Source organism: Podarcis erhardii, assembly GCF_964252035.2.
Source record: "Podarcis erhardii genome assembly, chromosome: 2".
Classification (NCBI taxonomy): Eukaryota; Metazoa; Chordata; class Lepidosauria; order Squamata; family Lacertidae; genus Podarcis; species Podarcis erhardii.
Window position 1 is genome coordinate 115,179,242 of NC_138498.1, and position 19,137 is coordinate 115,198,378.

The 19,137-nt window shown below is 47.7% G+C and overlaps 1 protein-coding gene across 2 annotated transcripts; it reads left to right on the forward strand.

Annotated features, from left to right (window-relative positions):
* The first annotated feature begins 2,073 nt into the window (after nt 1-2,073).
* Nucleotides 2,074-16,125, forward strand: LOC309336949 (zinc finger protein RFP-like). Of its 2 annotated transcripts, none has more exons than XM_081853477.1 (8): nt 2,074-2,161; nt 7,396-7,853; nt 9,044-9,139; nt 10,523-10,753; nt 11,220-11,242; nt 13,873-13,991; nt 14,268-14,303; nt 15,106-16,125. In XM_081853477.1, exons 2-8 carry the CDS (start codon nt 7,434-7,436, stop codon nt 15,618-15,620), a joined length of 1,440 nt encoding a protein of 479 aa, XP_081709603.1. In that variant the 5' UTR covers nt 2,074-2,161; nt 7,396-7,433; the 3' UTR covers nt 15,621-16,125. The 2 variants fall into 2 exon arrangements, with proteins under 2 accessions (XP_081709603.1, XP_081709604.1); XM_081853478.1 differs by lacking the exon at nt 2,074-2,161 and adding an exon at nt 4,715-4,840.
* The last annotated feature ends 3,012 nt before the right edge of the window (nt 16,126-19,137 follow it).

A 19,137-nucleotide genomic window follows, 5' to 3' on the forward strand; every position in this document is an offset into this window, starting at 1 on the left:
GGCTCAGTGGTTTATATTAAAAACTTTTACAAATAGTTCACTGGATGATTTTTCTTGTTCCCTTCCTCCCAGGTCTCTGCCTGTTTGCCTTCTGAACTTGGAGGGCAATTTATTTAAAAGCAGAAGAAAAACCTCATAGAACCTCCATTTTATGCAAGCAAAGTAAAAATGCAATCCAAACCCCACAGGCCTCAGATTTGGAGAAATCTATAAATAAATCAAATCTGAATTTCCAATTTTACCTAATGAGTTAAGTGGCATCCTCTGCCTATATATGCAAAATGTAAGACTATTGTAATGTAAGACTAAATGTAAGACTATATGTGCAAATGTAAGACTTTTTTCATTGTCCTTCCTGTTAGAAAAACACACTTGCTTTTGTTAATGCAGCCCAGCCTTTTTAACTGGGCAGCGTTTAGGCCTGAGCACTGTCCTAATCCGGTCCTGGGTGGGATGGGATTGAGCCCTGCCCCCCACTATCAAGGCCACCTTTTGTTCGCCCCCCGCCCCCCAGCAGACTGGGGGAGGTAAGGAGTTGCATTGCAATCTAAAAGTAGGCATCCCGTGAGTTGTGCATAAGGAAACTACGGTTTTATGAATGTCGGGCAAGAAAATAACGAGAAAAGTGAGGGTGGGGTGGGAGAATAAAATCTACGATTGCGACTAAACTGAATTAATTCGGTCTGATTTGCAATCATTTGGAAAAATCAATAAAAATAATGGGGGAGAAATAGATGAGTCGAAACCGCATAGTAACACGCGGACATTGCGACAAGCCCAGGCAGCTCTTCTGCCGCAGCAAGCGAAGCCACCTGCAAAATAAAACGCGCGCTTCTTTGAGAATAACTCTCTTAATTGTTTAACTCCACAAGGGAAAGAAAGATCGGGCTACAAACCAGTTCCCAATGCCTAGATTTCGTTTACCCCACGCTCCCCAATGACCGGCCAAAGCAGCGATTTTAACTGGACGGAGGATCCGGGGACTCCTTTGGTTCAAGCGCCCGGATCCGGAGCAACTCCGGTTACTAGCAAGAGAAAGGAGAAACCGATGCAGCAGGAAACGGCCTAGGACTGAGGACAGGCAAACCAGAGAATCGGGTTTGAGAAGGAAACCCTTTAAAAAAAATGAGCATGAGGCAACTTTACTCCCAAAAAGAGGGCGGCACCCATTTAACTGGGGCTGCAACATTTGGGGTTGGATTTTTAACACACACACAACGTAGCCAGGATTTTTGTTGGGGGGGGGGCGCAAGACTTTTGTTACAGAACCTACGTGATTGGTCAGTTAAGTATTTCTATTGTTTTACTTGATGGGGGGGCTGCCTCTCTGACACCCCCCCCGCTACACCAATGACAACCCCCGCCCCCTCTAAAAACACCACGGACTGATACACACATTTATTTAGTTTCTGGAAGAGGCCTTTTAACCACCACCTGCGTCGCCGCCCCAGTTTTCCTTTCTGCAGAACGATTTCCAGGAAGCGCGGGTCCCTCGCTTTTATATTGCAAGTGTGTTGGGATTTATTTATGCTTTTTGTTTTTAAAGCAGACGCCCGGGAGACACTGAGCAAGAAGCAACGAGAAAACTGCGGGCAGGAGAAAAGCGGCAGGAATGAACCAGAACCTAAGAAGAGCTTTGCTGGGTTCAAAATACAGCACACGCGCGCACGCCTAAACGAGCAATAAACTCCTACCGATTTAAGTGGCAACCGACTGAGCCTAAAAACGGGGTCCAGGAGGCGAATTCCCTTCACCTGCAAAAGCAGCTGTCCCAATCTGGCGGAGCAAAGGGGACTCCTTCGGTTCAAGCGCCCAGATCCGGAGCAACTCAGATTACGAGCAAGGAGGAGAAGCCGAAGGGAGCGAACTCAAAATCCCCGCCACGAAAAAAAAAAGATTCAGTAAATTGCAGCAGCTGATAAGTTGTGAATGGACAAACGTTCGGGGGCGGGGCGAACTGGCTCCGCGCTGCAGCCAATCAGCGGTGCTTAGAACGCCGCCTCGTGAACAGCTCCGCCTCCCTGTTCCATGTATGGAATGCGGCCGATCGTCACAATAGAGCCAAAGCCGAAGGGAGAGTAATCCCTCGCAACGCGACTTCCGGCTCGGATGCGAAGTCTCTGCGCGCGGGGCTGGAGGCCAACGTGGCTGCGGGGTTAAGGTGAGAACCTAACCCAGCAATTTATACCGGCTGCCCCGACGCTGTCGTCACCTCCAGCTGAAATAACCAAACGCGCGGGAAAGCTAGCAAGCACATGTAGGAATTGACCTAAGGGTGCAAATCGGGAATGGAGAAAAATCCTATTCCTGATGCATGCTGTGTTCCTTCCAGCTGACTTCTTAAGGAAGAAGGTGCGCTCCGACAATCCATGCTGACATCTGCCACTGAACTCACTGAAGTTTAGGTAAAGGGACCCCTGACCATTAGGTCCAGTCGTGATCAACTCTGGGGTTGCGGCGCTCATCCCGCTTTATTGGCTGAGGGAGCCGGCGTACAGCTTCCGGGTCATGTGGCCAGCATGACTAAGCCGCTTCTGGCGAACCAGAGCAGCGCACGGAAACACCGTTTACCTTCCTGCCGGAGCGGTACCTATTTATCTACTTGCACTTTGACGTGCTTTCGAACTGCTAAGTTGGCAGGAGCAGGGACCGAGCAACGGGAGCTCACCCCGTCACAGGGATTCAAACCTCCGACTGATCTGCAAGTCCTAGGTTCTGTGGTTTAACCCACAGCGCCACCCGTGTCCCACCACTGAAGATTACTTCTGCGTCAACTCGCCCAGCGTTGCAACCCTATGCACATTTCATGGGGGAGGGCGGGTATTGGAGCATTTAGCGAGGCTTACTTCTGAGTAAGGGTGGCGCTGAGGGTTAAACCACAGAGCCTAGGATCAGTGGCGTAGCGTGGGTTGTCAGCACCCGGGGCAAGGCAAATAATTTGCGCCCCCTAACCCGTGGATTTGCGCCCCCTAACCCGCGGATTTGCCCTAACCCCAGGTGTTGCGCCCGGTGCGGCCGGCCCCCCCTGCACCCCCCACGCTACGCCACTGCCTAGGATTAGCCGATCAGAGATCGGTGGTTCGAATCCCCATGACGGGTTGAGCTCCCGTTGCTCGGTCCCTGCTCCTGCCAACCTAGCAGTTCGAAAGCATGTCGAAGTGCAAGTAGATAAATAGGTACCGCTCCGGCGGGAAGGTAAACGGCGTTTCCGTGCGCTGCTCTGGTTCGCCAGAAGCGGCTTAGTCATGCTGGCCACATGACCCAGAAGCTGTACGCCAGATCCCTCGGCCAATAAAGCGAGATGAGCACCGCAACCCCAGAGTCAGTCACGACTGGACCTCATGGTCAGGGGTCCCTTTACCTTTACTTCTGAGTAAAACATGCAAAGAATATAAAGAAGCTGCGTGCACACTGACAATTTCCTACTCGGACTGGCAGCAGAGGGAGATTTTCCCTGCCCAGATATTTAAGAAAATGCCAGAGAAAGTTCCAGAGGCATAGCTCTCTTTGTTACCTCTGTTAACACCTTAGCCCAGGGACAGCTTGTGTGGCGTCCTCCAGATGTTGAAAGAAGGTCAAGGGTGGGGCAAGAAGGCCCAGCGGTGTAAGGGGAAGACACGTGAGTTCCTGTGCAAATGAAAAGGGCGTCTGATCAAGAGAAAAGTAGATTCAATCAGGGGGAGGGGAAGAGACTCCCCAGCTGGTAATGGAATTTGCAAAAGGGAGGTGAAAATGGGTAAGCGGGATATCAAGACTGCAGATTGCTCTTCAACAGCGCAGTGGCGTCTCCCTTTGAAACCTAAAAGCTGATTAAGACACCTTTCGAGTCTGTTATTTGAGCGCCCGGCGAGACTGAAATGCTGCCCCATTAAGTGGCTCCCGCGTGTTAACATTTTTAATAGCTGATTTGTGAAGGTTTATTCACATATGTAGAAAGACCTTGCTTTGCTTAATGTCAATCATAAATATTAGTATTAAGATAAATTGTACGCCACTCCTGCTGAGCAGTTTTAACCCCTTAATTATATCACAAATATAGTCTTTTTTTAAAAAAACAACACCACCATTTTAAAGCAGCACAAAAAATTAAGACAACATATCCTCTAAGACACCATAAAAAGTAACAACAGATCAACAGAAATACAGCCTAACATGATGCAAGCAGTCTTAGCTGCATGGGAATATATACAACTTGAGCTTCTTTGTCCTTCCTTCCTCCCTCACATTCCTTTTGTGTTGTGTGGGCTGTTGTTGTTTTTTAAGATTGTGAACTTGAGGTCAGGGACCACTTTAGCAGAAAAAGGCACGTGACATGTTCCCAATGTGCAGCCCTAATGCACTGTTGGCTTCCCCACACCGTGTCGGGTTTTGCAAAATTAAGGAGAAAGCTCCACGCGCCTCGAGGCGCAGCTGCAAAAGAAGCAACCCACAAAATTAGGCTTGCTCAGGTTTTGCCATCGTCCCAGAGCAGACTAAACGCTCATCGTTCTGCAAACCCCACCCGCCGCGATTTTGCAACAACGCGGAAAACGGCGTTAGTAGCAAAGAACTCCCTTTTCGGCTTTGACTTTCCGCTAATCGGCGGAACTCCTCCCGCAGGACCAAGGAACGGGGGCGCGTCCGCGGGTGAGCATTCCAAGAGCCGCTGATTGGCTGCAGGTTGCCCCGCCCCGCAGTTCATCCATTCAAAACGCGTCCAGCTTGTTAGAAGGGCGGCAGCTTGTGAGCTTCGAAGCTGCCCGAGTTCTTGGCGGGGAATTTGATTTCGCTGCTCTCGGCTCTTCCCTTTCAATGCTGGTGGCTTAGAGCCAAGCTGAGTCAACTTGCTCACCTCCGCCAGGTGAGGGCTTTGCAATTGGATTTTTTTTCTTTTTTTTGGAGGGGTGGCTTTTGGGCGAAGGGCGTGGTGGAAATGTAGAAAGCAAACCTACCACTATCCGAAGGGCTCCAGATTAAGTTTTGGAGATAGTTTGCAGCCCAGCTTTATTCCCGCCCATGCGGGTGTAGAGATATTTTATTTTATTTCTAAAAATAAGATGGTTACATGATGGTAGCTCTTACTACCCCTTTCCTCAGTGGTGGAGCGTTTGCTTTTTTGTACAGAAGCTCCCAAATGTAACCTTTGGCATTTCTAGGTTGACAATACAGTGGTACCTCTGGTTAAGTACTTAATTTGTTCCGGAGCTCTGTTCTTAAGCTGAAACTGTTCTTAACCTGAAGCACCACTTTAGCTAATAGGGCCTCCTGCTTCCGCCATGCCGCCGGAGCACGATTTCTGTTCTCATTCTGAAGCAAAGTTCTTAACCTGAAGCACTATTTCTGGGTTAGCGGAGTGTGTAACCTTAAGCATATGTAACCTGAAGCATATGTAACCTGAGGTACCACTGTATTGTGTTAGGAGGACTAATGGCCTGACTATGTGCAGCTTCCTCCTGCACAGTGAATAATAGCACTTCAGATAATGTATCAAGGCAGTCAGCAGAGGGTTTGTGTTCTATCAACCTCGTAAATAAGCCCATAAACATTACTAGTTTGGGCTGCTGGCAACTGGAGATATGTTAGGCGTAAACTGCTGTTCCCAAGTTTCTGGGAAGTCTTTTTCTTTCTTTTTTTTTGAGGGGGGAGGCATGATTTACACCAAGTGGCAGGGGTGAAACTAGACCAGTGTGGTGTAGTGGTTAAGAGCGGTGGACTCGTAATCTGGTGAACCGGGTTTGATTCCCCGCTCCTCCACATGCAGCTGCTGGGTGACCTTGGGCCAGTCACACTTCTCTGAAGTCTCTCAGCCCCACTCACCTCACAGAGCGTTTGTTGTGGGGGAGGAAGGGAAAGGAGAATGTGAGCCGCTTTGAGACTCCTGAGGGTAGTGATAAAGCGGGATATCAAATCCAAACTCTTCTAGACTTTATTTCACATGGGTCAAAGACCCAGTTTAGCGCGCGCACACACACACACACACACACACACACCCCATGTGCAGTTGCATACACACACACAGGCTGTGAGCCTCAGTGGCACCCCTCTGGAAATTTCACCTGAGCCAAAAAAACCCCCGGTTAGTACCCCACCCCCCTGCTACAGATCTGCCAAGTGTTAAAAATGTGCTTTAAATATAGTGTGGAGGTGACCCATGTTAGCTGCAGAGGAAGAGAAGCTCAGTTCTCTGCAGGAAGGATGTAGGGTTGCCATACAGTGGTACCTCGGGTTACATATGCTTCAGGTTACATACGCTTCAGGTTACAGACTCCGCTAACCCAGAAATAGTACCTCGGGTTAAGAACTTTGCTTCAGGATGAGAACAGAAATCGTGCTCCGGTGGCACGGCAGCAGCAGGAGGCCCTATTAGCTAAAGTGGTGCTTCAGGTTAAGAACGGACCTCTGGAACGAATTAAGTTCTTAACCCAAGGTACCACTGTATTTCAAAAGATAAAAATCAGGACACCCCGAAAGTTGAGTTTTTGTTTTTCTAAGGAAACCCCCCAAATTGTTCAGCTTTTTTTTTTAACATTAGAACGCGATTTCTTGGTTTGCTTGCCAAAGATCCAGGACAAATTGCCGCCTTCCAGAAATTCCCCCTGGACATCACTTCCAGGCAGACGTATTGCGGCCCCCTAGCAGTATGAAACTGATAGCTACTAGCCTCTTTAAAAGGCTGCTGTTCATGTTGGTCTATTATTGCACCTACCTGCAAATGCCGTTCATGCCAATTATAGAACCCTAGAATTGTAGAATCGGAAGGGACCCCTAGGGTTATTTGTTCCAACCCTATGCAATGCAGGAATCACAGCCCCAAAATACCTGACCAGTTGAACTCCAGCCCTACCACAAAACTACACCTGTTAATCTGCAGCCTACCACAGAGCTACACCTGGGCCGAACTTCAATGGGTCAGAACTTCAATGTCTAAAACTCCTGGTAGAGGACAAGGATCTAGAGATTACGCTAAGGGTGGCCAAATTCTGTGCGACTGCCACAAAACTTAGGGAACAAGCTGTGCTACCAAAATGATTAAGCTTTTAAATGATAATTTTAGGTTTTATTTTAATTATATTTAGGTTATATTTTAGTGACCAAGATTTAATATATTTTTTTAACTGCCGCTATATCTGAATTGTCTCTGTTAGACCCAGTTGCAATTCAATGTATTCCTGTTGCGTTTTATTATTTCCCTGATATTGTAAGTGAACCGGAACTGGTCTGTGACCGTAATAATAAAATTCTTCTAAATTCTTCACCTGGGCTATTATAATCGTACAACTGTCGTTGGTAAAGAAGTGCTCATCGCTACATAGATATCTATCGCTTAGTCGACAGAGAACCTCAAAGCAGTTTATTGCAACATGCCCTTTATGAAGTCACTCTTAAGGTGTTTCCTTTTGATGTACCCTGTTTCAGCTTGAGGCGGCATTGCATCTCTGCCGAAGGTTCAGCCCATGGGTGACGGGGACTCCATGAAGCGGTGCCGGTGTGTAGCTACCTGCCCCATCTGCCTCTGCTATTTCACCAGCCCAGTGCTGCTAAACTGTGGGCACAGCTTCTGCCAAGCATGCATCAGGAGGTGCTGGGAGCAGCCTGGCGCAAATGCCAGGTGCCCCGAGTGCAGAAGGACTGTCGAGAGAACCTTCAGGCCCAACAGGTCTCTCTCGAACCTGGCTGAAATACTCAAGGACTGGGAAGCTTCCGCCAAGAGAGAGGCACGAGAACAACGGGACTCGGAATGCCAGAGGCATCGGCAGCCGTGGGACTTGTTCTGCGAGGACGACCAAGTCCCCTTCTGCGGGGAATGTGCCAGTTCCCAAGAGCATAGGGGCCACAGAGTGCTCTCCGCAGAAGAAGCCGCCCAGGTATACAAGGTAAGAGTGGACGGTGGATGGGAATGACCCAGAGCATCGTTCAGGAAGGGGCGGGCTTGAACCCTGAAGTGTGCCCGTAAATCTATTCAATGTGCTTGTAACTGTAAAGATAAAAGGTAAAGGGACCCCTGACCATTAGGTCCAGTCATGGCCGACTCTGGGGTTGCGGCGCTCATCTCGCTTTACTGGCCGAGGGAGCCGGCGTACAGCTTCCAGGTCATGTGGCCAGCATGGCTAAGCCGCTTCTGGTGAACCAGAGCAGCGCATGGAAATGCCATTTACCTTCCCGCCGGAGCAGTACCTATTTATCTACTTGCACTTTGACGTGCTTTCGAACTGCTAGGTGGGCAGCAGCAGGGACCAAGCAACGGGAGCTCACCCCGTCACGGGGATTCGAACCGCCAACCTTCTGATTGGCAAGTTTAACCCACAGCGCCACCCACGTCCCTGCTTGTAAGCGTACAGTGGGATAAAGATTCGGACTTGGAAGGCATAGGAATAACCTTCAGGGAGTGAGCCTCTGATTCGGCTGCACTTCGAATCAGGTGTGGGAAATCTTTAGTCTTTCAATCAGCCCCAGCAAGCATGGGCAATGGGAGTTTGGTTCACCAACACCGTGGCAGGCGATGTGGTCCTCACATCTGCTCCACGTGTCTTGTTTTGATGGGTATATAAAATATACCAGTTGGACTGGTCATGTTGTGCGGATGCCTGATGATCGTCTTCCAAAGCAACTACTCTATTCTGAACTTTAAAATGGAAAGTGTAATGCTGGTGGTCAACAAAAGAGATTTAAAGACTCTCAAGGCAAAGCTAAAAAAAATATAGTATAAACACTGACAACTGGGAAACACTGGGCTGCGAGCTCTCCATTTGGAGAACAGCCTTTACCAAAGGTGTCGTGGGTTTTGAAGACACTCAGACTCGGGACGCAAGGGAGAAATGTGCTAGGAGGAAGGCACGCTTGGCAAATCCACACCGTGATCAACTCCCGCCCGGAAACCAATGTCCCCATTGTGGAAGGATGTGTGGATCCAGAATTGGCCTCCATAGTCACTTACGGACTCATTGTTAAAACCGTTTTTTACGGAAGACAATCTTACTTGGCTGCGGGTGATCGCCAAAGAAAGAAGAAAGTAAACTTCTAAGAGGAAGAACACCCCCCAAAACATCTGCTTCTTCTTTTTCAGGAACAGATCAGCAGTTGCTTGCCGATTTTGAGGACGGAGAGAGAAAGACTTCTGACCTTTAAAGCACAAACAGAAATTGAAAGGCGACAGTTGCTTGTAAGCATCAGCAAGGCTGAGAAATGAATGAGACGTAGGATCGGGGTTTTTTTGGGGGGGAAAACAAATATTAAAAGCAGAAGGGTCTGAAGCAGCTTTTCCTGAAACAGATTATATCTAGCATATATAGGTCTACTTGTATGTGGGTCATCTAGTCTGGTTACAATGCAGGAATCTTTTCCCAATGTGGACTCGAACCCATGACCCGTGAGATTAAGAGTCTCATGTTCTACCAAACTGAGCTATCCCTTGGTCATTTATTATTTCACCCATATAATTGCTTTGCAACCCAGCCGGATGTGTGGGATATTATTATTATTATTATAATTATCTTTGTGATATTAATACTAATACTAATAATTTTTATTTATACCCTGCCCTCCCCAGACAAGGCTGGGCTCAGGGCGGCTAACAAGCAATAATAAAAACAAGTTGAATGAATACAACTTAAAAACAAAATTAAAATACAACATTAAAATATTGAAACCTCATCGCAGGAGGAGAAAGGAAAAGAAAAAAGAAAGAAGGGGAGGGAATCAAATTGGCTCCAAGCCAAAGGCCAGGCAGAACAACTCTGTCTTACAGGCCCTGCGGAAAGAAATCAGATCCCGCAGGGCCCTGGTCTCATGAGACAGAGCGTTCCACCAGGCTGGAGCCAGAGTTGAAAAGGCCCTGGGCTCTGGTTGAAGCCAATCTCACTTCCTTAGGGCCCGGGACCTATAGGGTGTTGCTATTTATGGACCTTGAGGCTCTCTGTGGGACATACCGGGAGAAGCGGTCCCGTAGGTATTATAATATATATCCTTTTAACAAAACAATAAAAAGCTGCTTTTCCAAAACTTGGCAAGATTCACCTTGCCCCATCATTGGAAGCCCTGCAGAAGAATATAGCTCACTTGTGTAATGGGGGTTTCCTCCTTCCTTCCCCCCCCCTCAAAAAAAATGGCTCCCTGGTGTCAGGAGAACAAAACACAGTGGGAAGAGCGAAGGGGTCATTGCAGCTAGCAAGATGGAATGTTGGAAGTAAAGTAGCATTAATTCTACCCCTTGGGATCTCAGATGCTATGGGACTACAGGTCCCATTATCCATGACTGCAGGCCTTGTTGCTTGGGAATGATGGGATCCGGAGTACAACACTCTTTGTGGATCTAAGGTTGGGGAAGGCTGGCCTGGAGGTGCAAGTCAGCTCTGCTCCTCTTGGAAAGGTCCGGTCTCCCGTAAGAATGGCCCCTGTATTCTCCAGCAAACTCCTTCCCTGCTAAAACCTGACGTGATATTTGGGGCAATTCAGAAGGGACCTTTTCGTCCTACCTCTTGACTCTGCAAAGACCAGCTGTATTCCTAAAAATGCCCTCCTTGGCTTCTCTCTCTGCTTGTTCTAGGAGCACATAGAGGGAGAGAAGGGAAAGGCCATAGCCAAGTTCAGTCAACTGCACCAGTTCCTGGAGGAACAAGAGGACCTTCTGCTGGAGAAAATGCAAGAGCTGGAGGAGGAGATTGCAAGGAAAAGGGAGGAGCACCTGGAGAGCCTCTCCAGGGATCTCATACCCCTTGAAACTCTCATCCTGGAGATGGAAGCCAAGCTTCAGAGGCCAACCAGTGAAGTCCTGCCGGTGAGACTGGGAAACAAGCAAGCCAGACCCCTTTGGGCACAAGGCTGGCTCCAAATCCTTGTGTGCCTCCAGCTATGTAGGAAGCGAAAGGGGGCAGTTTATAGAGCTGTAGCCAAGGCTGCAGCAAGAAAAACAAGAAAAACAAGAGGGACAATTTGTTCATCTTAATGCAGAGTAGAGACACCTTCAAATAGGATGTTTTCTGCTCTTTGCTCATGGTTGGTTGGCTTCCAATGGCTCATTCCTGCCTCGCTTCTGAGCTTCCCAGAGGTTGCCATTGACAAAGGGAGGCTGCCCTGTGTGAAACTTTCCTGCTTCTTTTACAGAGGCTGGTTTGTCTTCTGGGGCTGCATCATTTTAGTCGGGTGCTTATACTTCACCCTTCAGGGCATGGGGTTGGGTGGGGATTGTAGCCTGGTCTGGGGCAGGCAATGAGCTCCCATTTCTTTTTCTCTCTTCCTTGCAGAACATTAGAAGCCTTTTGCAGAGGTAAGTGGAACCCATGCATATCCTTCTAAACCTTTTTTTTCTGGGAATAATGTGACCGGCAGGTTCTCATAAGTCTCTTTGACCTCTAGGTTTTCACAGACAGAAATGAGCCTTAAAGTTGAAACCTGCCCTACTTTCATTCCCACAATCAGTGTTCCTTCCCATTCCTTACAGCAGAGGCTCTCAACCTATTTGGGTCCACGGCTCCCTTGAGCAACTAATGGGGGCCCTGTTATGTCACCCCCTTGCCTGCAGAGCTGGCAGCCCCTCACCCCTTTTCGAACCCTCCCTTCTGGAGCGTTCCCTCATCTTCCTCTCCCCTCTCCTTGGCAGTCCTCTGGGCAGCCACTACTGCCGCCCCTGGTCTCTGAGCTGCCCTCCCTGCCCCAAAGAGAGGTGCCGCCTCACACTGCCCCACAGGGGCCTGGGTGTTAGGATTTACAGTGGTGCCCCGCAAGACGAATGCCTCGCAAGATGGAAAACTTGCTAAACGAAAGAGTTTTCCGTTTTGGAGGTGCTTCGCAAAACGAATTTCCTATGGGCTTGCTTCGCAAGACGAAAATGTCTTGCGAGTTCCTGTGGGGTTTTTCCCCCCTTCCCCCCCCTTTTTTCTAAGCCGCTAAGCTGCTTATCCGCTAAGCCGATAAGCCGCTAAAAGCCGCTAAACCGCTAATGGTGCTAATCCACTAAACCGTCAATGGGCTTGCTTCGCAAGACAAAAAAACCGCTAGACGAAGAGACTCGCGGAACGGATTCTTTTCGTCTTGCGAGGCACCACTGTAGTTCCATTCCACCTTTAGAACAGATGTGTGGATTGATGTATGTCACATGTCTGTTTTCTTCCAGCACAGTCTGCTGGGAACTTGCCTTGTATATTGCTTTTGCTATACTGCTCTTTGCTTGGACACAAAGGGAAGCAGACATGTTTTTCCTTTGTTCCTGATGCTGTAAAAATGCTTACATAGGCCTCTGTCCGCCTCTTCCGTTGCAAAGTTCTTATATCTGCCGGCTTGCGTGCTTAAGCTTCTGAAGGCTTCCGGGGCTTGAGTCACAGTTTTTGATGCTGTTCCGAGAACCGGAGTTCACCTGGCTGCCGGCTGGTGACTGGAGCCAGCTGGGGGCTGCCAAATGCCCCCAACTCCCCGGACGCATCCCAACACTGGGAAGCACGCCCTGACCAGCCCCAGAGGCACCATTTACCTGGGGAGCTTTCAGCCAGGGCTGTTGCAACAAACAGCCGTTCAAGCCTTTGGGAGGTGGAGACATGAGAGGGCATCAGAGGAGGGAAGGAAGGAAAGAGGGACAGAGGCCAGTGTTGCCCATGGCACCCCTGACCATCATTCAAGGCACCCCAGGGTGAAAACCACTGCCTTAAAGTAATCTTTCTATTCAGGGGTGAGCAAACTTTTTCAGCAAAGGCTGGTCCACTGTCCCTCAGACCTTGTGGGGGGCCAGACTATATTTTGGAAAAAAAATATGAATGAATTCCTATGCCCCACAAACAACCCAGAGATGCATTTTAAATAAAAGGAGACATTCTACTCATGTAAAAACATGCTGATTCCCAGACCGTCCGCGGGCTGGATTGAGAAGGCGATTGGGCCGCATCCGGCCCCCGGGCCTTAGTTTGCCTACCCATGTTCCATATTCTTCCTCTTGCTGCTGTGGCGATTCGGATTGCCATTCTCTATCCCCACATGGCAGTCTTCCACAGCTAAGACAGAATTTCTAGCAGTTCTGTCTAGCATCTCTTAAGTTTCCATTTTGAAGAGTGACTGTTGTCACTTTCCTTGTGCCTGTGGTTTTAAACCAACCTCGGGGTAAACTCTGACAGGAATTGAGAGGTCTCCAAACACAACCAACCAACTTCTGGACCCCTTAATCTCAATAAAAATAAATATAAATAAAAGGATTTACTCATACGATGCTGACAAAAAAGACCTACACTAACCCTATGCAACAGAATGAAAGAACAATACAGAAAGAATAAGAATCTCTCGCTCCTTTCTCTTTTTTCCCCAACTGCAAGATTTCTACGACAACAGTGTGTCTCACTGCGTGTAAACGAAATGTGAAAAAAACTCTGTGAATGACAGTGGGTACAAGAGATGTACTTTTCCCTATTTGTTTTGTAAGACACATCTTTAATAAAACCTTTTTTAAAGGGTGGGATAATATCAAAGTTGAAATACCAAACGTCAGAAGGTGTGTTATACAGAGTTAGGCCATTAAAACAAGAACTAGAATATAGCGGGCATCCCTCTTCCTTCCGTTTATTTTGTTTTAATGCAGTCTAGGACTCCCCCCCCCCTCAAGTAAATTTTTATTATTTTTTTTACATATTCTTTTTCCAACAATCCTTATTGTTACCATATGTTCCCTTTGACTCTGCCGAGTCTTGACTTCCCTCCCTCCCTGCAATTGGTATATTTATCCCATTCTTATCGCGCACATTATTCTTATATCACTACTGTTTTACATTGAAGGTATTATTCCAGTCTTGCTAGTGTCTTTACATTTTTACAGTTCTCCTTTAAATATTCAATAAATTTACTCCAATTGTAATGCGGTCTAGGACTTTGGACTGGATGGAGGGCTGCTAACGTGTTTTTTTCTGGTTTTGTTTTCAGGTTTGAGGAGAGAGAGGCATTTGAGACACCAGTGGTTTTTTCTGTTGCTTTGCACTGGAGGGCCTGGGAATTCAGCGATGTGATCCCCTTTCTGGACCATGTCATACAGGAATTCAAATGTAAGGGAAAACAGCTGCAAGGATTTTGTGCTGGCTGTGATTTTGGTCCAGGTCTGAGCGTGGCGAGGAGTAAAGTCCTTTGTAATGTGGCCGGGGCCAGGACACTTGAGAAGGCAGTCCTTGTCCATTAGCGGAATGGGCTCTGCTCAACATTGCACCTGCAACCTCAGCCCATAATTTCTTTTCTTCAGAATTGTTTTGATTTATTCTTCAGTTCATATTTCCAGTCAGCGTTCAAAGTGTGGTGCTGAATCTCTTTTCCTTTTCTTTCCCCAGACACCCTAACATCTGATCTGAAATATTTGCAGAAAGGTAAGCTGTGAGGTTTGATAAAGAACTTGCTTGCATTTCGCTGCAGTTCGGTGGGACGGGCACTGGGGACTCTGGAACCATTAATAGACCATTTATGAGTAGTGGGAAAGTTATGATGGAGGAGTTTTCTGCCAACTTTTTATTCCCCCCTCCCTGCTTTTAAATAAGTCTTTGAATCATAGTGACCAGCTAGATGTCTCTCAGAAGCCCAGAATCGGGGCATGAAAGCAATTTCCCTCCTTGGTTGCTGCTACTCGGCAACCAGCTCTCAAATGGTCATTTCCGGCAAGTAAATATCTCCTCCAGGTAGCCAGGCAAGGACTGTTCATTGCAGCCTAACCTACTGAAGAGTTTTTAAAACGTCATGACTATTAATAAAAGTATAACAATCTACCATTTTAAAATAAATATAAAGGTAAAGAGACCCCTGACCATTAGGTCCAGTCGTGGCCGACTCTGGGGTCGTGGCCGTGTCTGGTAGTTGTTTTTCTCTTTGACATCTGGTGGGAGGGCGTTCCACAGGGCGGGTGCCACTATCAAGAAGGCCCTCTGCCTGCTTCCCTGTAACTTGGCTTCTCGCAGTGAGGGAACCGCCAGAAGGCCCTCAGAACTGGACCTCAGTGTCTGGGCTGAATGATGGGGGTGGAGACGCTCCTTCAGGTATACTGTACCGAGGCTGTTTAGGGCTTTAAAGGTCAGCACCAACACTTTGAAATGTTGTATTTGACTGCTTATGTTACATCCCACACCCAGCTGGCTCTGATTGTGTTCTCTTCCGCTTGTCTTCCCCAAACCCCGATAGCAAGAGTAACTCTGGATCCAGTCACAGCTCACCCCCAGCTCCTTCTGTCTGAGGACTTCCTGAGCGTGACGTGCGCCGACGTTTGTCAAGAGGTGCCCGACCACCCGCAGAGATTCAAACAACTGACTGCTGTGCTGGGACGCGAGGGGTTTAGAACAGGCAGGTTTACCTGGGAGGTCACTGTGGGGAATGAAGGAGAATGGGCTGTGGGGGTTGCCAAAAGTACCGTGAAGAGACAGGGCGCGTTTAGCTTTACGCCCATGGAAGGGATCTGGGCTATGGGGAGGTGGGGAGGTCAGTACAGGGTCATCCACGACCGTCATTACCACCTGCCCCTAAATGGGGATCTGCGGAGGATCCGAGTGACTCTGAACTGCACCGGGCAGCGATTGGCCTTCTTCGACGCTGAGAGAGGAAATGCCCTTGTTGGTTTCACGGAAGCTTCGTTCTGCGGAGAGCTGCTACTCCCCTTCTTTTGGCTTCAGGAAAGGGCCAGCCTCACTCTCTCTCCCTAGAGCGGGGGCCGAGAACAAAAATATTTCACATCTGACCAATAGGTGCTTATTACAGGGGGCGAGCCAAAGGGGGTATTGTTTGTTTTCAAGTGACTTGAGGGAAACCCACGAAGCGTTTGGGTCGCTTTCCAGAAAGATTGGGAAGGAGGTCCACCTCAAAGGGGGCCCAGAGGGGCGAAATACTACTCTACAGGACAAAATGGTCCCCTCTTCAACCATTCCCAGGTAATTCCCGATATGGATCCCCACCAAATTCAGCTTCGATTTCTCAGTGCAACTTATATGTCCCAAAGGCTGTCTTACTTGGGAAAGCAACTCCAAGATTTTCTTTTGGTGGAGGGGTTGACTTTAAAACTACTGGGTGTGACTATTATGAAAGCGGAAATATTCCAATTTATGTCGTTTTTCTCTGAAAAGAATAGTTGTTTGTTCAGAGAAACTTCTTGCATTATATTTTTTTAAAAGGGTATTGTACTGGGGCACATAAATCCATTTTTTGTTCTTGTGTTAATGGTTTTTCTTGCTCTTGTATATCTCTTAAGAAACAGACCAGCCCCAATTGTGTATGTATGTTCAGCTCTTTATAGAAAAGGTGTTCTTCCTTTTCACTATAAATGTATTTAAAGAAGCTCGTATATATATATATATAAAAAAAAATAGCACAACAAAGCCGGGCTAAAATAAAATGGCATAAAAGTTACAGAGCAATACAATAAAAAGTACTGGTGTTAATTAAAAGTTGGGGTGAGAGGGGTGGGCTGCCAAGTGACCATGGAAACACCAGGCAAATTCTCCCACTGATATTTTCCAAGCATGCTGGAAAAAAACCCCTTTGTCTTGCATTCTGATCTGAATGCAGCAGAGGTGATTTGAAAGAACTTTTTTCTTTCGCCCTCAAAATCTGTGCATGTTTTAATATCCTGGAATGAGTTAATAGCTGCCAATGTTATTCTGAGTAAGATGAAAGCTTTACAGATACACACACAAATCATTGCTGCTGTTCTGTGAACGTAAGGGAAAAAGAAGGGCCGCTTGCCTAACCCAAAATCCTCTTGCCAAGCAGATTCTTATGATAGAGGAGAGCACCAGCACTCTTTCAGTGTTGCTGCCCAGGAGTAGGGGTGAAGGTTCCCTTTTGGGCAAAATGTCTGAGGATCACATGGCAGTGATGGGCGCAAATGGGCAGAACATTTAATACAAATTTTGCATCTGCCCACCCACTTCTCTATCCAAGACTCTGGCCTCACCCGCTTTTGACCAGTGGACCCCCAACAGATCACCTCTGAGGAGATGCAGCCTTACAGCAGGAAGAAAAAATATTTCCAAGCAGAGGATAAGCCCTTGGTCTGATCCGGCAATGCATTCCTTACATCAAAGGCTTATATTTAAATACGTGTAGAAATTGGCAGAGAATGGCTCCTTCGTAGTTAATCCCTTGGGAGTTCCAGAGTCCTCACGCAGGACTGGTGGATGCTAATGAAACACAAAGAGAATGTTCTGGAAAAAAAACCCATCCTTCGTGGCACTGACTCCTCCAGTGGCAGAGAGTAACTGGGGATGTGGGATTTGTGCCTGGGCAAGGATTTGGGTTTCCTGCAGAAACATCCCAGTCTGCCCATGAAAAGCTCTATAGGCTTAGCGCTGCTGGTGGGGGTCCTGCCAGCACTTGCTCCCCAAACAGATCATCCAGGGGCATCCTTGGTCCAAAGCCTTTATTATTAGTAGAGCTCTGAACTCTTAAAAGGTAAAGGGACCCCTGACCATTAGGTCCAGTTGCGGATGACTCTGGGGTTGCGGTGCTCATCTCGCTTTACTGGCCGAGGGAGCCGGTGTACAGCTTCCAGGTCATGTGGCCAGCATGACTAAGCTGCTTCTGGCGAACCAGAGCAGCGCACGGAAACGCTGTTTACCTTCCCGCTGGAGCGGTACCTATTTATCTACTTGCACTTTGACGTGCTTTCGAACTGCAGGTTGGCAGGAGCAGGGACCAAGCAACGGGAGCTCACCCCGTCGCGGGGATTTGAACCACCGACCTTCTGATCGGCAAGCCCTAGGCTCTGTGGTTTAACCCACAGCACCACCCACATCCCATTTGAGACTCCACAGGGTAGTGATAAAGCGGGATATCAAATCCAAACTCTTCTTCTTCTTCAGTACCATTTAGAGGCTCAAGGATTCCGCACACCTGAACTAACTCAAAGTTGTCCTAAATGACAGTGTTTCAGACATGGATCTCTCCCACCCTTTTCTGGAGATGCCAAGGACTGGGTGCTCTACCCATTTGCACTACAGCCCCTCCTCCCTACCATAAGACAGGAATCAGTCCCCCTGCAGTGTAGTTGGGAAGCAGTTACTTGAGGTGGTGAGATTTTCCTGGCTGGGGAAGGGCGAACCCAAGGGGGGAAAGTTAGCCATCTTTCTTTTCTGGTGGCCATTGTCACTTGGAAGCTGAGTTAAGCTGACCAGTCACATTTTTCAAGCTATTAGCTTGGGCAGGAACCTTTTTCTGCAAAATCACTCCTTCAGCAGACAATGGAATCTTGTCAGTAATGTGATGTGATTACCAACAGATCTTGATTAGGGAATGGATTCCTGGAATTCAGGAAAGGGGGGGTCTGCCTTTGCATCTTCTGCTTTGGGTCGAGTCGAGAGGGGGCTCAAGCTCTTTATTTCAACTATAAAGTCAGATCCAGACACCTTCCTGTTGTTTTATCCCATCTCTGCTGTGCTCGACCAACAGAGCTCAGACGGCAAGACATCCTCTGCCTTAAAAATTAGGGTTTGAGATTACCCAGCCTTGTATATGTAAGCCCCCAAAGTGAGAGAGCAGATGCAGCCTAGAAAAATGTGTTTTCCTCTTTAGTGGGTGAGATGGCTTCTAAGTGGTTTGTAACCATAAATTCAATTACAGATAGGTAGCCGTGTTGGTCTGCCATAGTCAAAACAAAAAATTCCTTCCAATAGCACCTTAAAGACCAACTAAGTTAGTTCTAGGTATGAGCTTTCGTGTGCATGCACACTTCTTCAGTGTATCTGAAGAAGTGTGCATGCACACGAAAGCTCATACCTAGAACTAACTTAGTTGGTCTTTAAGGTGCTACTGGAAGAAATTTTTTGTTTTGCATAAATTCAATGTATAATTGAAACAGACAAAGGCAAAACAATTGGGCATTAAAGCACCCTCAATAGACAGTAAAGCAAACAAAGAAAAAGCATAGCAGTTTTTTTTTAAAAAAAAAAAACCCAGTTAAAACAATAATATATAGGTTCCTGAGCACAATTAAAAGTGTTTGTGTTGACTTTTAAAGCCCTGTGCATCTACAGCAGTGACCAAAGTAGGGGTGGCCGCTGGGAGGAGCACAAGAGAACAAATGCCGTGGTACACCTGCTTCGGGGCAACCAAACGCCATTAAAAGATTGACAACGCCCCTCTCCCAACTACAGACCCTCCAAGTGTCCCTATTTTCCAGGGGCAGTCCCGGATTTAAGCTGTTCTGGTTTCTGATTTGATCCCGGA